The sequence below is a fragment of the Phoenix dactylifera genome, unplaced genomic scaffold (genome assembly GCF_009389715.1).
Source record: "Phoenix dactylifera cultivar Barhee BC4 unplaced genomic scaffold, palm_55x_up_171113_PBpolish2nd_filt_p 000537F, whole genome shotgun sequence".
Classification (NCBI taxonomy): domain Eukaryota; kingdom Viridiplantae; phylum Streptophyta; class Magnoliopsida; order Arecales; family Arecaceae; genus Phoenix; species Phoenix dactylifera.
The window spans coordinates 102,296-123,129 of record NW_024067946.1 but is presented as its reverse complement, the minus strand read 5'-3'; the positions used below and the strand labels follow the sequence as shown (position 1 = coordinate 123,129).

The window sequence follows — 20,834 nt, the reverse complement described above, 5'->3', positions numbered from 1 at the left end:
ATCACAATTATAGTGCATTGGCTCCCTTGAGTCTGCATCACATTCATTCAACCTATAATTAGGATACAGTGTAAACAATGCTCTCCACATCTCATCAGTCAATGGCTAGGATGGTAATAGGATCTATCTGACACCACATCCATCAGTCTAATTTTGAACTTGGATGTCATTCAACTTGGCCGATTTGAAGATCATGGAGTATCTGATAGAAGCAAGATTCGAATTTGAGTAGCAGGTGGAAACCATGGAGGATCTAATGAAGGTAAGACCCATCGCCATGCTTGCTTCTCAGCCTATGAGTATGGTGGATATTGTTGAACAAGTTGCTCCCCAGATATAGATTAGTGTGCATGGATGCCCGTGGGTGGCCTGCTTCCAATGACATGGTTATGTGTTGGCATGATTCCATCAAAATTTCCCTCATAGCCATCTGCAAACTAAGATGGCTCGAATATCGACCTAATGTTGACTGAAGCATCATTGATTATTTGTTGGGATGTGCCAAAGAAAGAGTGGTGATAAGTTGAAAGGCAGGGGTAAATAGATGCACGAGCATGCCATGGGCATTAGATTAACTAGAAAGAGGGTGATTGACAGGGGGATATAAGAGTAGTGTAGGTCTAGGTGTGTTGACTTTCAAGGACTTTTGCTACCTTCACACTAATATTTGAAGGAGATGCGTTGCATAGGGATAGGGATATACCTAAGATATGGTAATAGAAATCTAAGTAAAGTTAATATTATTACTAAGATAGAAAGCAAATAGTAAGGTAAGTTAAGATAAAATTCATTGATAAGTTGTATTATTGAAAGATCCTTTAATAGTGTACAATTATACTTAGTTATACTAAAAAATAATAACTGCTCATTCTGATGGTTGTTACCCATATTTGGCTTCCACTCTTTGCGGTTCTAGATAACTAATGTTATATTTCCCTTCATTATGCATATTTGTTAACGATCTTTCTGCACTAACTATTAAACTAATAATTAGCTTTTATAGGCCATAGCTAGACATGGCTTACATTGGCCCTCGCTCTTTACTTGGCCTATAATATGGTCTACACTTGGGAAAATCTTTGAGGTCAATCAGTTGCCTCGATTTACTCCTACAAAACATCCGACATATATGTCTCGTATTATAGTTAATTATGGCCAAGTCTTGATCTTTTTGTCTGCACATCTACCTCTTTGGCCTGTACCTAGATAGAATTCATCATGGTCGAACCCTATCTAACCTGGCAAAGGTCACATGATTTTCATTTACCTTAACTTTGTCGAACTTTGTCTACGTTGTGCTTAGTCATGTTCCCTAGCAAGATCATGGAGATAGGGTGTAAGCACTAACCTAACTAGTTTTGCCTTCCTAATTGTCTCTGTCTTCCTTGTTGGCCTTGCTGTCTTATTATCCAACTCGACCTATTTTTTCTATGTTCTCCTCTTCCCCTCCAAGTCTCAAAAAACCTATTTAAAAAGTTGATGAACTTCTTGGGAACATTTCTTCTAGGATGTATCATTGAGGTATTTCATGTTGTTCTATTACCCGATATCTTGATTCTTATTTTCCTTCTATTTTGACTCCACTGTTGACATCTTGAAATCTTGAAAACCATATGTCATCAAGCCCAGAGAAAAATTGCCTCAACTATCATTATGCATCTGCAAATTATCTACAAATTTCATGGGTTAATTAAAATTTAATTTTAAATTACTTAAAAATTCATTTTTTTCAAAAATCCAAAAAAATATGCTAGTTGCTTAGAAATTAATTCTATTTTTGTAAAATATTTATTTTCATATTAACTTTACAATATATATATATATTGCATAACTATCAAAAAAAATATGATAAATACTCTTAAAGATATGATATATCTTTATATGCCACTAAAATTTCATAATTTTAAATTAATAATACTTTTTATTAATTTTTATGTAAACATATTTAATTTATGTAAAATCTCAAATCTTAATTATGCCTAATATAGTATTTGATTTAAGGTATTGCATAAATATTTTTATCCCATATTAAGCATTAATGGGCTAATTAATCTAGGAATTACTTTAAAGTTGGGCTTTTATTTGAGAATCTACCAATATGCAGAAAATTAATTAAATTATTGTCAAGAAAAAATAGTACATGAATGTTAAACTCTAAATATGATTCTAAATTTTGACATCTAACATCTCCTTTATTTTTTATTAAATTGCATGTAAAAATATATTTTAATAAAAACAAAATAAACATTGACATTTTAAATATTGTACCATTGCATATATCTGATTAATATTTATTATATATCATAATTGATACAAAAATACAAAACTTTGGAGCATATTTTTATATTTTTATTTTTTCTATTTTTGGGATGTAAAAAAAGGAAAAATTTAAGAGGGAAGTACTTGGGTCAGAGGAAACTTGCCCTTTTAATCTTTCCCTTGCTCTCCCATCTCCTTCTCCTATCTCCTCTTCTATGTCTTCTCTCTTTAAAAAAGATAGAGAAAGAGATCGAGGATCCCTTTCTTCCCTAATTTTTTAAGTCTCAAACTAGTATGGGTCTTTACCAGGCCGAACCGCTCGGAGCTGAACTCTTTTAGGGCTCGTTTGGTTCGCGAAAAGCATTTTTCCTCCTAAGAATATGATTCCTGAAAAAACAAATTCCTAGGAAGAGGATGCCTAGGAAAGTACTTTTGGCATGTTTGGTTGACCATGGAAAAGTGACAAATTTCCAAAGTGCTTATGTTTAGTTGGCCATCCACTTTCCTAGAAAAGTTATGTATAATTCCTATTATGCCCTTAATAAAAATTAGGTTTTTAATGCCTCTTTAATGCTTCTTTAATGCTGAAGTATCTTTTTGAAAAAAAATAAAAATAAAATGATTCCTGCCTCATGGGAAAGTAACTTTTCCATGTTTCTCATGGGAAAGACTTTCCCATAAAATGTGGAAATTATATTCCCATAGGAATACAACTTTCTCATCTCTCTTTTTTGAAAACTCCAACCAAATAAGAGACATCTCATTACTTTTCCATTGACCATACTTTTCTCCCTTCTTTTCCCACGAGCCCTTAGATAAGAGAGATTGGGGGGAGGGGTAGGAAGACTCCCCTTCAGTTATTTCTTTTTCCTCCAAATAAAACGGCACTGCAAGTACGTCTTCCACAAATAATACACAATTATAAGTTGGTTGCGTGAAACCCTCTCCAAGAATGGTATACGAGAAAAGGGGTTCCACTTGGCATACAGAGATGTTCATAATGGAGACTCAATTCATCGACGTTTGCCCCCAGATATCACCATCATTGACGTGGACGTTCAGTAGAAAAATAGGGACATCAGTTTCACACCTTTCCTAAACTGAGGCATCCTTGAAGACTAATCAGATTTTCTATCATGTTTTTTCCAGTAGATCAGCAGCAACACAAATTTGGAGGTATGGCTCTATCACTTATTTGGTGATCGGTCGCTTGAAAGATCCGACAAGGTTTTTATCATTCAATATACAATGCCATTTAAAAGAAATAAATCATAAAATGACAAGAAGCAAGCTGAAATACCAAAAGCTATGGGTCCAAATTCAGCTCTTAAAGCCATTCTGGTCATCAGCACAAAAAAATAACAATTGAGTGATGAAATTCTTGGAGACCAACGTGGCAATAAAAGGTAAATTAATATGTAATTTACAATTGATTTGCTTTCATTCTACAATCAAAACAGTGGTATCTGCAAGGACCTGGAGTTACATGAATTGGCTGGGGTTCCCCACCAACCAAAAGAAAAATGGAGCACGACATCCGCTGGTACCAAAATAAAACCATAGGCTATTTCTAGCTACAAAGCCATCTTTTAATCCTAAATTCTTTTTAGCAGTTGACAGAGAGAGGTGAAATAGTTTCATGATCTCGGTTCAGATGGAGAGATAACATGAGCAGAAGGAAAAGCATCAGGGCCTTGCAATGTGGTGTTATGCTCAGATAATGAGAATCTATTCCAGGACCTCAGTTGGCCACATCTGTTTCCACTTAGCAATTTCATTCTTGCTACGAAGTTTCCTTATTCCTCCATAAAACCCATCTGTTTCATTGCCTTCTTCCCGATGATCTTTCCGGTTTATTGATGCCTGCCTCCATCTTGAACCAGGTGTGTACTGGTCGAACTCTAATATGATTGTGTCTGCAAACATTGTTCAGAAAAAAATTGTGTTATAAAGTTGAATTAAAAACGAAGCAAAGCACAATGACAACAATAAGAAAGTCCAAGGAAAGTAAATATTTAATTACATTAGAATAGAAGTTAGAACTGCCAAAACAAAATCATACGTTACCACCAAGTCCGAATGTCCGAGAGGATAGCTTAAGGCTTGTAAATTTATGTTTAATTTTAGAAGTCGCATAAAGTTCACATGCAACAGCAACTTTGGCTATTTAAGAAATTAGGAGCGGTAGGGGGAAGGTTCTAACTTCTAAGAACCTGCGGAAATATATTATGTCAATCTCTATTCCTAGTAAACTTGTTACTCTCCTTGAGTATTTAAGCATGCATCTTTTAACGCATAGTACTGTTTTAATAGCTTGTCTCAACAGGGACACTGTGATAAAGGAACAATTAGTTTAGTCAGTGTCAAGCTGGTGCGCTAAAACTGCAACTTTCAATTAGTGCTACCAGCCTAAAAAAGTTTGATCAAGAATATAGGCATATCTCTCTGGTGACTATTGTCTGCAAATAATATGTGTATCCTCGGACCAATAGGTCATGAGAACCGTTCCCTGAGAACAGTAAAAATTCTATGTAAATAAAATATGAGTAAGCTTTAGAGCATAAAAAAAATCCTCAGGTAAAAATTTTAAGATGGCATCAAATGTAACACTATATTGTATATATCTCAGCTAGCTATACCAGAGAAAACAAGACTTCTGTTATGCAAATTCTGCTATCATAATAATGATGACAGGGGATCTAGGCTTGCAAACATAATGCAACATATTTGATCAGAAGTTAAGAGAAAAAAGGTGGCAACTTTTTTGTCAGCTTTAACTGCTAAAAGAAGAGAGGTTTGGCGCAACTGCTTGGTTATTCTCAAACTTGGAAACAGAAAAAGGTTTAGAAACACATTTAAGCAGAAGTAGAAGAGTGGCATCAGAAGCAAGCAATTAGCAGTGTAAAAAACAGCTTAGGAAAATTTATGGCAAATTATCTAATAAGCCATTTTTCCTTGAAAAAAATTATTTTATATATATTGATAAAAAAATAACAAATTCATATCCAAGAAAATAAATGAGTTTTTTAGAAATTCATTGCTAAAATCTTCTATATTTGTATGCTAATCCATGTTTTTTCATATTTGTATTTTAATTCATGAAATCTTGCTGCTTATACATCCCTAAGTTAACTACATAAGAATGAAATATTCTACTTTTATATATTCTCCTAATGGTGTTAATTTCATACCTCCCCCTAGCCCTTAAACCTAACCAACCTGTTAACCTGTGACTCTCTATCGTTGGTACCCTAGCAGCCAAGTCTCGAACAAGAAGAGGGCAGAGTGAGCAAGAAGAGGTGAAATTTTCAGCCACATTTGTTACAAAGACAAGGGCATTTTTGTCCTTCTGCAACCTTGGCTAACCTTAACCAGTTTGCAGTCAAAAAAAAAAGCAGAAAGATTGATTTATACAAACAGAGAAATTTACAAGGATTTTTATAAAAATTAAAGAAGATAGGGATTGATAAATTAATACAAAAAAAAAATAGGGATTAATCTACAAAAAAATAAATAAAAAAAAAGATAAAAAGCATCCACTTGGTTTCAAAATCAGTAATCAACCGACAAAGCAATCTGCTTGCTGTTATATGTCAGGAAAAAAATCCTTCGAATTATTTTATCTTAAGGTATATAGCATTTATTCCAGCTTCTCCAAGGTACATCGCATATTGCGTAACACACAATCACCTCTTCCTGTGACTTCAGGAAAAACAGATGCAATATAAAAATGACATTATTATGATCCATACCGTTATTACGACAACGGCAGAAATGTTCATTTCCATCACATGTCTCCAAGTGACCCACGACTCCATACCACCAGCCTGCCAGACATAACCAGACAATAAGAAGTTGAACAGAGCCATTCAGATTCAACTCGCCTCACAGTATGACAATTGTTCTGTATATGCATACTAGACAAGAAAATCTCAGTAACTAAATGAACTGAAGTATTCGACCAAAAGGCTGGTCCAAGAATTGGCCAAAGAACATTGAAAGACCAACATACCACATTGTAGAGACTAGAAAAAAATCGAGGGGTTGATGTACTCACCATATGGAAATTCTTTATTCCTTCTCCACTGAATCTCTATATGATCGCCTGGGTGTAAATCATTCAGACAATCAGAAATATGAAGATCATGCGCAGGAGTATCAACTGGTGGTGCTCTTATCCTTTCCCATTGCAATCCTTCCTCTATGACTATAGCCCGTCGCCCATGTGGTGGGTACCTATAAATCAAGATATTAACTAATGGTGACTATAAGCACTCGGTCCAATTATACACCATATATGTTTAAACTTCATGTTCCCCCTCTTGATCAATTAAGACTAAAAATAATTTGGATTCCCATCTGCTCTTACATATAACTCCAGCATATAAAGAAGAGTTTGACATATCAGTGTAGTTTTCCTTCTGATAGAGGGAAAATAACTATTTGTTTCAACCCAAATTCATGGTTGATTGAAAAGAATTGAAACGAGCGTCTGCATCTGTTAGGCTAATTCATACATACCTTGCATGAAAGGTGTCTGTGTGGCAATCGTAACTAATTTCAGCATCATAACATGATAGCATAAATCCCACATGCCCATGCTGCAGAAATAGATAAAAAGTCATCAACTTATCGCCAAAAACAGGAGCTACAGAAGCACCACAATCAAAAGCCTCTAGATTAGAATAGACCACATATAAATAAAGACCAAAACAGGAAAATGGAGAGACTAGTCCTCTTTCCAGTAAACCATAAGTTATTATTACCACCATAAACTAGAACCATCAAATACGCAAACTTATAAATCCTCAACGAGAACAGATAAAAACAAGCGCATAATTTATATCTAAACTGTATTACTAGTTTGGATATGGGAGTGCAAGGAACAACATAAAAGTACATCAGATCAGGTCCGACGAATACAAGGAACCAAGCATAAAACTACAGCAACAGATTATCTGATCAATACCTCGCGATTGTAAACCTGAGCAGGGAACCAAAATTTGCCGTTCTCCAGTGACAGATACCAAGACATGATGGAGTCATCAGGCAAAGGGTTGCTTGGTTTGCTGCTGCTCTCAATCCTAGACTTGATCCAAGAAAGAGGCCAGACACAAGAGAGAGCCCCGATCCACTTCTTCTGCTTTGTGCTCCCAACGCCGCCGCCTGAGGAGACCTTCCTCGAGGCCGTATACAACTGCCAATCTCTGTGTGCCACTCCGCCGATCACCCTCCCCCATTTCTCTTTCATGTGCCTCTCCCACAGGTAATCACTCCTACACCTATCCCTCAAAGAGCTACACACGGCCGCCATGTTGCACAACCCGGCCGGTGACAGCTTCCCCAGAATGCACTCCAAGGCCAATTCCGGCAAATCCAAGACCGACATCTCCACCGACGACTCCTCAATTTCTACTCCAGGGGCACACCTCCTTTTGGAAGTCATCCTCGAGGAAATACTAAGGATTCGAGCACCAGCCAAGCTACAATTTCTCAATGATTTCACCAGAGAATACAAGAATTCCTGCCAGAACAAGTTGGAGAGCAATGTCACCTCACTTGCCCATGAAGGCAGGGGCCGAAAAGGGAGAGACTTGAAGAGGAGGAAGAGGAGGGGGAAGAAAGATGCAAGGAAGAAAAGCATCAGATAAGGGAAAAGAAGATATTCTCAAGATGGGATGATTGGGTGCTCCGCAGGAAGATTAAATAAATATACAAAAGGCCCAATTGCTACAAGAAAAGCAACAATTTGATAAAAATTTGCGGATCAAACAAGGAATGATCCTTTATCTATACTGGGTATTGCTGACGCGATGAAACCCACTAAAACTTCAAAGCAGGTATTGGACGGATCCAGAGGAAGGCAGAACCGTAGACACCCAAAACTCAATCTTTTGCCAGACTAAATAACCTGAACTTGCCTGAGATTGGGTTTCTGGGTCTCCTCTCCTCAGATAATGCCCCGAAGGCTACGAGGAAGGATCCAAGGCCTTTTTGCTACCAATATGAGGAAGAAATTAGCTATCGATTAAATCTTGGAGGGCAAGTGGAATGATGGTGAGAGATGATGCGACTGGTTGGGAAATGGGCTGGGGTTTGGTGACCCACACCAACACCAAAAATACGTAAGCTGAAGACCTGTCAGAGGTGGTACACAGAACAAATGATAAAAGAGTAAACAAGAGAGGAGATCCGGCAGAGAGGAATGGAGGAGAGGAAGATGGAGATGAACATGAAGTGGGATTCCTCCCCTTTTCAGTTCATCAAGATCTTCACCGCAACCTACCAAACCCCTCGGCACCAGAACCAGATCTCTCTCCCTCTCCCTGGGACAAATACAAAGATTTGATGGGAGAGAGAGAGATAGAAGGAAAGGGAGGGGTGGGTATAAATGGTTGGAGTTCGATCGTTTTCTATATATTTCGGAAGGGAGGGGAACCAGGAACGCACGCTTGCCAATCTCTTTTAACTTCCACCAATTTTCCAAGTATCTCTCCCGCATCTACCAATGGATTGTAGAGAAAATCGCTCGACCGGAAATCTCATCAAGATATTCGTGTCAGTAAAGTCCTGACTATTTTAACACAACAGGTTTTGACTGCCTATACTTATTTATCAACTTACTCGGATTAACATTACATCTGTAATCATATATAGCAATTGCAGTTTTGAAGTCAATACTTTCTTCATTCCGGTTTTCATCCCAAAAAATGCCGCTCCTAAAATGCGTGGAACATTCTCTCTCCTCCTAAACAATAACCTCTGTCATAAAACTCATTCTTATCTTTTTTTCTCTAATTCGACTCTTAAACGCATTAGACTCAGAGATACGACTCCTAAGTAGATTGGACTCTTCGCTGGCTCTGTCTCCTTTCTTTCCCAAATGTGGTATATGCCCGGTTGCTAGCCAAAGCCAAAACAACAACTACTATAATAACTAGTTTTCATAATAGTTTTTTTTTTCATATATTAGTTTTTATAATAGTTAATATTACAAAAGTAGTTGCATTGTATATCGGAAGTATTACTCGTTGTAAACTTTAATAAGTATTGTTGATGTCCAAATCCTATCCAACTATATTATGATGATTTGGAGGCATGGATGGCACCAATATATCCGCTCAATCCATAATGATGGAAGGCAGAGTGATGAATTGTTGTATAGAGTTACGGATCTGCATACAAAAGAAGAGAGGCCCATCGGGGTGGCTCGGACAAGGCCTCCTCTGATGCTTAAGTCAGATATGGCTTAGGAATAATAGTAAGAAGTAGCAAGAAAAGATTGCTTGGCCTAGAGTGCTCGGCTTGGAAGCTTGGCCTAGAGTGCTCGGCATAGAAGATCGACCTGAAGTGCTCGGCATGGGAGCCCGGTCTAATTTTGATCGGTAGTCATAAATCCCAAATGCATGATACTAATGTCTTGGTTGGCATGGAAGGACGGTCTCCAAGGACACGGGTCTCGTACACACGGTGCTTGTGTCTTGGATGGCACAGAAGGGTGATATTGACTTAAGAGATTGGTTTTGATGATTACAAAACTTTTGACTATAAATACTAATGGTTTGAGTTGCTTTAGAAATAGAAAAATTGAGCTATGTAGGGAACTCAATTAGTTTGAAAGCTTAGAAAAGCATAGAGAAGCTTAGAACAAATTCCAAAGTTAAAGAAATATTTGAAATATTTTAAAAGCTTCTGCAGTGAAAAAGTCGACCCCAAGTGAAAAAAAGTTGACTTTAGAACCCCAGGAGTCAATTTCAGACTTTAGAACCCTAGATTCTAAAGAGAGAGAGAGAGAGAGAGAGAGAGGAAGATCCACATATATTATAATTATCAATGCTTGAATTATGTGCACAGTCAAATAATCAAACCTAGAACTTTTGCTTACTAGATAGATGGGTGTGAAATTGAGGGCAAGCCGCAAATAACAAAATAGTTGTGTAATATTTGATTTGGCATATAATTATGTCATCTCTAATGTCCTAGCACTGAAAATTCCTAATTATAATCTTTTCTATTGTAGTCAATAAATTTCATGTTTGAATCAAGTCGTAGTTGTTATAAACTATTCAAATTTTATAAGTAAATGCATGATTATGAGTTGCTTCTTCTCTCTCTAACTGATAAATGGTAGTTATTTCACCGTCATACCAACAGCTAAAATAAATTGAGACTTATATTTTTCCTTCCTCTGCATACTAGTTATTGTACAAATGTTGGGCTAGTGTAGATTAGGTATATTGACTTGTGTTGCAAGGAGACAACTCCAAGAAAAAAAATGGGATAAACATTATTCAGAACGAAATCAGAAAATTATGGAGGATATGCAATAAGTTTACCACCATATCTAGTAGGGTGTCATCTGTCAAATTTAATTTCTTTTGATAATAGTTGAATAAGTTATACACCAAATAAATAAGTTTGTCATGTCACAAAGTAATCACTCAAGTTAGCCACATAACATAGCCATACATTGTCGTGGGCAAGATCCAAGAATATGCAAGGTCTATAAATTGAACACAACCTCAACATTACAAAACAATGCGATCCCCTTTTCAAAACAAGATAAAACAATTCCATCATTAATAAGTAACAAAACATGGTCTAATTATAAATTTCAATTAGTTGATTGGTTTCAGTAACACTCCAATTATTCCTCCTTTCACCAATAATCTCAAACCATAGCTAAGTACTAAATATCCTATAGCTCAAAACTAATAAAGTGGTATGAGCTAACAACTCAATAAGAATTCCCCCACCCTAACCCTGCGCACATACCAATATAAATAATTTAAAGATAGATAATGGTAAACAATCGATATGTACATATCTTAAAATCAATAAAATCAATTGGTATATATCATCAAATAACCATTCTATCCAAAGTAATATACCATGTATTATCAAATAAATTTTTTTTATTCGATAGTGGTTTCAAGTAACTTATGTTTCATTTCTCATAAAAATGATCCGGATCCAACAATAATTAACTTTTTGATTTTTGGACTAACCATGGCACGCTCCATGCTCCAACCTATTACTAGCAAACTATAGAACAATGTTCCTATTTGTAGCAAAGTTATTCATACTACTTACCCGGTAGCTTGTGGCAAAAATCAAGATACTCATGCTTTAGCCTTTGCTGGCAATGCATAATACCATACTTCAATCCATGGAGGCAAGCTATAATATACGCTTCAACCTATCGCAGCAATCTATAATATCAATGCTTTAGCCCATGGTAGCAATTCATGGTACCCATGCTTCAGCTCATGATAGCAATCCATATAATGCGATCAACCCAAATATCTCTCACTTAATCATCTAGTTATACAATATCCATTGTCATGCTTGCTAAATAAAGTTTGATTTAATACTATATTCCTTGCAAAATTTAATGCAAATGGGGGTCATATTCCTTGCAAATTATTTATCTTAATCACTCGTATGTGGTATATGTTTGTATAAAATATCCATAATGATGTACATAATCATGTACAAGGAGGATTCTTACCTCGAATAGAAGCAAAATCGATACAATGCTTATAAGTCTGAGTATACACGTAATACGTCCATTTAATTTGATATCAATATAGAGCCAACTTGTCCTTGATTAACCACCAACAAAATTAATTAATTAGTTATTTGCACATTTTCTAATTTTGTAGTTTTAATATTTGAATCATCCTCAACCCTAGATTTCCCTATCCTACCCTAATTCAAAAATTAAATATATTAGGGGTTAGGGTTTCACCTCGATTTAAGGACTAGAGTGTAAAACCAACTACCGAACTTTCTCGTGTCTTTGATTAACCACCAACAATATTAATTAATTAGTTATTTGCACATTTTCCAATTTTGTAGTTTCAATATTTGAATCATCCTCAACCCTAGATTTTCCTATCCTGCCCTAATTCAAAAATTAAATATATTAGGGGTTAGGGTTTCACCTCGATTTAAGGACTGAGTGTAAAACCAACTACCGAACTTTCTCCTGTCCAGATGATTGCACCCCTATGGAAACGAAACCAGCAATCAGAGAAAATAGTAAATTGAATATGATCAATGGTGGAAAATAAGAGAGATAAAAGGAAAGACAAAAACAGCCGATTAATGGTGTCCAGTAGCCTAGATTGGTCTGATCTAGGTAACTCGACTAGTTAGATATCAAAAAAAGAGACCGATCAGGGCAAAGGTGGCACAATAGGGGTTCTCAATATTGGAGGCCAATGATGCCCAACAAAGGCCGAAGTAAATATGCCGACGCAATGGGCGACCGCCAGTTTAATTCCAGGTCCTCAACTAAGGTACATAGAGAGGAAAAAAGAGAGGGAGGTACCCTGGGGTCCCCCTAGATGCATAAAGAGAGAGAAGAGGAAGAAAGAGAAGAGATAGAAAGAGAGAAAAAAAGCGAGAAATAAAGAGATAAAGAAAGAAAAACAGAGAGGAAAGAGGGGGTCTCATAGCCCTTTCAAGAAAAGGTTAGAGGCATGAGGTGGTTGTCCGGTGGTGGCATTGGTGAGTAGTGGTCGAAGAATTAACGATGCTTGGTGGCAGTGAAAGTAGGTGGCCAATAAAGGAGAAAAATTAAAAAGAAGAGAAATAGGCTTGAACAAGCACTGGGATATTATAGTGGTTCGAAGCTAAACTCAGCTCCTATATCCATTTTCTAAAGCTTTCTCTTGAAAATTTTACTATAATCTAAAAATAAGATTATAGCTCAGTTGTTTTTCAGACTCACAACCAAATCAACACTACATATATAATAATCTGAAACCCGATTCAATAGCTTTCGTAAAACAAACATTCAGGGACCGTGGTAGTCAAATTGGTGTGTTTTTAGAATTTACAATCCAGGAGACGTCATACATTGCTCTATCTCAATGACCTTGTGACAATGATCTCCGTCAGAGTAGGGCATGGACTCCTTTGAAAAGATACCTTGCTTTAGCAATCAAAAGTATATGAAAAGAAAAATCTTTCTATGCTGACCCTGGATGAGGTTCGTGCTTGAGATATTGATACTTAATTTCCAAAGCATGCGATACATGCGTGCAGTTTTCAAATTCGACCTAACTTCAGATACAAAAGAATTTAGCAGCCCTTCCACGCAAGAATTTAAAATATTTGGTATACTTTTGAGTCCAATGTATTTAGTATACCTTTCTCCGCAACGAGTTACGTGAGGATGCTTTGTACTTTGTGAAGTTTGAGACAAGGTGGGTGAGTTGGTTTTAGAGTCTCGAACTAGCCTATTATCATGGATCCTCTTTATCTCATTAGGTCCATTATGGATGCTGCATAAAGAAATAAACTAAAGACACCATCCCACTAAAACAAAAAACCCATCATTATTGTGTTTGGTCTGCTGTGTTGTCAACAATCCTGGATGGACTCCGTAAAGGTGACTGGAGAATCCCATAAAGTGATTGGCCTTGTGGAGGGCCAGTGGTTGATTTGAGGTGTTAAAGGAATTATAAGGACCAAACTTCTTGAGATCTATGGGTGATAGGGATGTCAAGGAATTGGCCCCCAGGATTAGTTTTTTCATTATCCATGTTCATGCTTTCCAAGGTGATAAACTGTGATAAGATATATATGAATCCTTGATTGATATATGAGAAGTTTGTAGGTGTTACAAGAAACTTGGTGGGGATAAGGTCTAGGACTGTGGGGTCCTAGATAACTGGCTGAGGGCCAAGGTTCCAACTTTCCAAGGGAATGAAATCAAAGCCAATTCCCAGCAGTCAGTTGGATGGAGCGATTCCCAGAAAGCGATTGCTTACTGGTCCAAAATGCACAGCCAGGTCGACGTGGTTCGTTTATGGCTATGCCTACCCATACCGAAGAGAACGGCGAGAATGGTGACGCAAGGAATACGAGAGAACTTATCCTAATCAAGGCAGATATGGGTGGGACCTAATGAGATTATGGAACTTGAGGCTGGGAAGCAAAACATAAACTATGGCTCGTTTATTTCACGGAAAAAGAAGGGAAAAAAGTGTGGTCAACGAAAAAGTAATGAGATGCCTCTTGTTTGGTTGGAGTTTTCAAAGGAAAGATATGAGAAAGTTGTATTCCTATGAAAATATAATTCCCACATTTCATAGGAAAGTTTTTCCCATGAGAAACATGAGAAAATTACTTTTCCATAAGGCGAGAATCACTTCATTTTTATTTTTTCTCAAAAAGGCCCTTCAGCATTAAAGAGGTATTAAAGACCTAATTTTTATTAAGGGTACAATAGGAATTACATATAATTTTTCCAGAAAAGTGGATGGTCAACCAAACATAAGCACTTTGAAAATCTCTTACTATCCCATGTTTAACCAAATATGCCAAAAGTACATTCCCAAGCATTCTCTTCCTAGGAATTTTTTTTTCAGTAATCATATTCCTATGAAAAAAATGCTTCCCACGAACCAAACGAGCCCTATGGGACGTAGGCACCTTCACTTGGTAATATGAGGGCTTCTCTAGGTAGTTGAGAACCAAGGGAATCTAATCCATTCCCATGCGCTTTAATCACTTAGAGCTTAGCCAAATTCATTCTTAGGAATAAAAGTTTTGGGGTTCGAAGCTTCATTGGTTACTTAGGGTTGCTGCAACATGGTTTAGCAAGCATGGAACCCAGATTGTTTGCAGTTTGTCATGAAACTGACTTCGTTCGTTTCATTATGCCATTGTTTACAAAATATAACCTGGTTTTTCAAACAAAAATGGAGATTACGGGTTGAGTCCCCTTGAATCAGAAAATGAATTAATATGAGCTGAAGCATTTGCATATGCTTCAATAAATTAGAGTTGGACATAGGTTGGGTTGGTTTTGGCCTAAATGCTACTGAGCGTCGAACCAATGGTCTCAAATTTTGGAAGTAGGACTGAACCAATCTGTCTTGGAAACAAATCAACCAAACCCCTAATAATATGACAACGGTGTTCTCAGATTAGCCAAAATATTTAAAATATGCTAAATAAATTATTGACTGTATTCAAAAAAATATTAAAAATAATAGGTGAATTACATAAAGCAACAAATAACAAATCCAAAGGTATCTTATGGCAACAAAATTCAAAACATCTATAAATCTAGATAGATAACTTGATTTCTTATTACAATTTTATTTTTTATTTTTATTGAGTCTCACACTATCAGTGCATATATGTTTAGGTGGACATGATTCTTATGAAATTATACGGGAAATTGGCCAGGTACCTCATCATCATTTCAAACGGCAACAGAACATGCTTTCAAGATGTTTTGAGGAGTGGTTTGATTAACTGAATCAAAATGTCTAAGGAATCCCCGCCCAATCCTTGGAAAAAAATCTGTCTCATGAGAAGCTCTTGCTTGTTAATCTTAAAACAGTTCACTAGGATTCTCCTAGCTTATATTTTGTTTTACATCAGTTATTGACCTGTTTTGTGCCCTTCAACACAATCTATATCAAACAAAGCCACATCTCTCCCTTCTTCCTTATATCTCCAATACTGCTTCATAGCATCCTAATCCACTTATTGCTCCACTCTCTCCACACCTTTCTCTCTCTCTCTCTCTCTCTCTCTATCTCTACACACACACATACAAATACATACATACATACCTACATACATACATACATATATAATCAATAAAATTATGTTTCAATGCTTCTCCAAGGGCCAACCCAAAGAATCCAAGTACAATAAGTCGAACGCATGATCCAATCGGGAAAAAGAAAGATTTCTTTCAACCAGCTAAACTCGAATCTCTCGAAAGAAACTAGAAGAAGATAGAAGAATTGTGAAAGTAGGAATTAAATCCTCTTTTTCTCCATTGACGATCCACACCCCAAAACTGAGGTATATAGCCCCAATTTATAATACTTGTGAGCTCCTTCCTTTCACAATTTGAGTTGAATTTCTCGTGTAATTTGAATAGGACTAGGTATACTAAAATAAACACAACTAATAGAAATATTCTAGGAAAAAGTAAATTCTAGAATAAAAACTAAAATTCTTGAAGAGATAGATCCTACTTCTACATCAACTTTATCTTATGTTACTTTGCTTGATTTTTCTCGGATAGAGAGCTATGCCTAAACAAAGTCTTACCCAAAAAGAAAATCTTTAGTTTAACCATCTAAATGGTGAAATTTCATCCAAATTCAACACTCTAGTTGTAGATCTTGAAAAGCTACCCAATTTAGAAAAAAGGTATCTCAATCAAGTATCGTATGCCAAGTTATTGCCTCCAGCAGTTTGGCCTGCGACTCTGTTTTTCAATTTAGAAGATCTCACTCTTGAACCCTATCCAACATTGTTTGTAGTGGTCAAAATAGTCTACATTGAGTCTGAGGATTCTCCTAGATCAGGAATCCCCTGTTTAGGGGATTTAGCTTCTACAAAATTAGAACAAGAGATAGAAAAGCGTCTGCTTCCCTATCTTGCGGTTGAACAACCTTGCTTTACTTAGAGATGGTTTCTGGCCTGACTTTTCTTTGCTCTTGAGTATCAATGAACTACTACTTGCTATGCTCTTGCATCTAGACTTCATGGTAGGAACGCTCTTTGCTATCATTCCTCGTCGATGATGACTCCTCGATTTTGATTGGTAGATCGATCAATGGAACCAAGAAATGAGAGTTTGGCCTCTCATAAGTAGTATCAGATTCTTATACTATTATCACAAACTTGTTGCAAATATTAACAAATCAGTTCGCTTAGATAGCAACTGCAAGATAATGTTACCTTGTGCTCTGGAGGCATTAATCATGAACTCTTTTTTGTCTTTTACGAGATAGTACTTCTTCAAACATTGGTAGAAGACTACATCTCGATCCCAATGATATAGGCTTTAAAGGATGACCTAGTAAACATCAAAAGGAACTACTTAACAAGTTACCTCATCAATATACCTCTCGGTTATGGCAAATTTGAAGGTACACTACTTGACGATCTTCAATTCAATATCCTTCTAAATCCAACCAAGATGATAGGGATTTGGATGAGGCTTAGTCTACAACCATAGCTTTTGAGCTAGACTTCAAAGATGAGGTTTTTTGGCTTCCAAGATCTACAATAGCCTCAACAATGCTCGGCTTCACCTGGATCTTCAAGCGGAAGAGTTTCTTTTTTTGCATCTCTACATCTACTTTAGTTGCTATCTCAAGATTCTTCACCATTAGGCTCAATTTGGAGTCAACTTGCTCAAGCTCAGATAGATCCTCAACTTCTACAACATTAAGAACTACCTTTCTCTTCTTTTTAGAATCTTTATCCTTCAGTGTCTTCCTCTGTGGCTGCAGCTCGAGTGAAGTTTCCAACACTTCTTCTTAGTATGTCTATGGAGATTACAATCATCACAATAATTTCTTTGAGTCATGTTGACTTGTTTTTTACCCTGCTCTCCCTTCTAGTTTGATTTTTTGTTGCCTTTCTTAAACTTGTCACCCTTTTTACCTTTTCTAGGCTGATTCTTTTCCGAACCCAATCCCCATGGCTTTCATGTTGGGTTCGTAGATATCTTCAACTTTGAAGAGTTTCAGCTCCTTTTGGATGCTCTCATAGAGACCTCCATCATACTTCATAAAAATTGCATGATCGTCGATAGAGATTATAAGAGAGATTGCTTGCTTGTGGTACTCGGTGGTGTAGTCCTAAACAGATAATCATACTTCTACCATAGGTATTGCCACTTGATCTACCGATTCTCCTCGTGGCCAATTGGATAAAACTGCTTCTTGATTAGGCTCTTGAATTTATTCCATGTCAGATTTAAAATATCGTTATTCCTCATGCATGAATTTCACTAGGTAAAAGTATGGCTAGAAGCTTGAGACAGACTAGAGCTACCTTCTAGATACTTAAGTATCCATAGATTGTAAAATATGTCTCTAACTAGTCTAGCTAGTTATCTAGCTTCTCTGCATCAACAACCCTATCATATGTAGGGATCTTGATTCGAGCCTTAACTTTAAATGATTGAAGCGAGAGATTTTTTGTACCTGTAGGTTGCTCATCCTCATCCTTCTCACTAAATGGTGGATTTTTATCTCAAGCTGTAGGAGATAGCTTTGCAACATGCGTTGCTGGTACTTATGCTAAAGGTATCGCCAATCTATTGCAAGATTATAAACAACTCCAATCTATCTTCTAGAGAAGAATATTTGAGCATAGAATACTCTTTAACATTGATTAGTAATCTCAAATTCTTTTAAATAGGTAGAGTTGTATAAGCTTTAGATCTAGGAGAAAAGAGTTTCCCACCAAAATATTTCAGATCCAAGATCAAGAATGAATGGTCCACTAACCCTTAACTCAAAGATGCTAAAAATTTTCTTAGCACAAAATAAGATAAAAGAACTTACTAGTGAAAATGGCTTCGTGATATCAAAATTAGATAAGAATCAAAAATATTGTTCTTTCCTTTATCAATGAAATACTCTTTTATAGAAAACATCAAATCATGTCTTCTATCATAAAACTTTTTGATTCAAAGAGTTATTGTTATTGACCAACTTAAAAATGATAATTCAAACCACCACACTTCCTCTATGCACTCTGATTTTAGACCACCAAAATTTGTTGGATTCAGTAAATAACTTTCAACCAAAATATTACTTAGTATTGTAAATTGAAATGATTTGAAATTCCAAATTTCAAGTAAAGCAGAAGGGAACTTTTGAGTCTCATCCCTAGTTTGCCTTGAGCACATCCATCCTGATTAACCCTCGAGTCAATTACCATATTCAAAATCATCATTTATGCCTATTACCGTATGAATTAAATTATCATATCCTAAGCATGAATCAAATCTTGATTCTCTTGTTAATTCAATTAGATGCTTTCAAATTAAACTTCTTTGAGTAAAATCAATTAGAAGAATTTTGCGATGTTCCACTATGTTAGAAGGCCCTAAATCAAAACACATGCGAGTAAATCCAACCCAGTTATCTGTCCTAGAGTTTCCTTTAATGAGATCCTTCACACATATCTAGGGGTGGCAATCGGGTCGGGTCAGGCATAAACGGGTCGGGTCAGATGTTAAACGGGTCAGAAAAGTATAAATCTGAACATGACCTGTTTATTAAATAGGTCAGAAATTACAACCTGAATCCGACCTGTTTAATAAACAGGTCACCCGACCCGACCCGTTTAACCTGTTTATTAAACAGGTCGATTAAACAGGTCGGGTTGGTTTATGCTTACCCGTTTAACTAAATATTACTGTAAATAACCAAAAATAAAATACTTAAAATAAAAGAGGACCTTTTTCGCCCGCTGCCTTCTCGGCTTCTCCCGACCCATCTGCCATTCCCCATTGCCACCGCCCGCTGGCTTCTCCCGAGTCCCGACCCATCCGCCGCTCCCCATCGCCGCCGCCCGCTGCCTTCTCCCGACCCGTCCGCCGCTCCCCATCGCCGCCGCCCGCTGCCTTCTCCCGACCCGTCCGCCGCTCCCCATCGCCGCCTCGTCCACGGCAGCGCGGCTGGTCCCGGCGTAGGCCCACTCCTCCCAATTCGAGCCCCCGTCCGCCCAGCCGAAGCGGATGAGGACCTTCTCCATCTGCCACTGGAAGCTTGGAACCCCGACGATCCCTCCAAGCCTCGGCTCTAGAGCTACGAGATCGATCTCGCCGAGTAGATGGAGACTGTCCCCCGGATCGCGAAACCCTTGAGTTGCTGCGTCGTTACCTCCATCGCAGTCCGTGGGCTTGCTCGGGTCCCTGCTGTCGTCGCCGTTAACGAGGAGACGGAAGTAGTCGGCAGGGGGGAGGAGAGGGCGGAGGCGGAGGTCCGGAGGAGAGGCGAGGGGAGGGCGGAGGCGAAGAATCCGGAGAGGGCGGAGGTCTGGAGGAGAGGCGAGGAGAGGGCAGAGGCGGAGGTCTGGAGGAGAGGCGAGGGGAGGGCGGAGGTGAAGAATCCAAAGAGGGCGAAGGAGAGGGGAGACCGGGAGTCGGGAGAGGGACACTGTGGGTGAAATTGAAATAAAATCGGAGAAATCCCTAGGGAGAAAGGAGGTCACGGTGAAATTGGGCCGAGCGGCGTGCGGGCTTTTTTGGGGCCAGAAAATTTGATCCAACAAATATTAAACGGGTTAAACGGATTAAGCGGGTCAGATATCTAAAACCCGTATCGGACCCAATTAATAAACAGGTTAAACGGGTCAACCTGTTTACGACCCGAACCTGTTTAGGCCAAACCCAAATCTATTTATGGCGGATCGAACACGGGTCGGGTTGGCGGGTCGGATCATATTTTGCCACCCCTACACGTATCCAAAACCTTCTATAATAATCATGAAAGCAATTTCACCAGTGACCTCAACAACATTGAAGAATGCCCTAAATTAGTTCATAAATCCAAACTTTAGATTTATTATTGGAACAAAAAACTTAATAATATCATTTTGACAAATTTTTGCATATAACTCAAGATAATTTAAATTTTGATCGCATTGTCCTTTCAGTGTGCGCATTTCCATGTACAGTTTTACCAATACAAGAGGGATATGATGGACAAAGATGCTGGCTCGCAGAAGTATTAAACCTAAACCTCATCACAGCAAAGGTGAAGGCAATGTGGAAATTTACCTTG

General features: G+C 37.5%; 1 protein-coding gene across 1 annotated transcript; it reads right to left on the bottom strand.

Annotated features, from left to right (window-relative positions):
- Window positions 1-3,624: 3,624 nt before the first annotated feature.
- On the bottom strand, window positions 3,625-8,662 carry LOC103713284 (F-box protein At2g32560-like). Its single transcript, XM_008800158.4, has 5 exons — window positions 7,229-8,662; window positions 6,781-6,860; window positions 6,317-6,495; window positions 6,012-6,086; window positions 3,625-4,175 (listed from the first exon to the last, which is right to left on the bottom strand). The coding sequence occupies exons 1-5, from the start codon at window positions 7,901-7,903 to the stop codon at window positions 3,988-3,990; spliced, it is 1,197 nt and encodes a 398-aa protein (XP_008798380.2). The 5' UTR covers window positions 7,904-8,662; the 3' UTR covers window positions 3,625-3,987.
- Window positions 8,663-20,834: the final 12,172 nt, after the last annotated feature.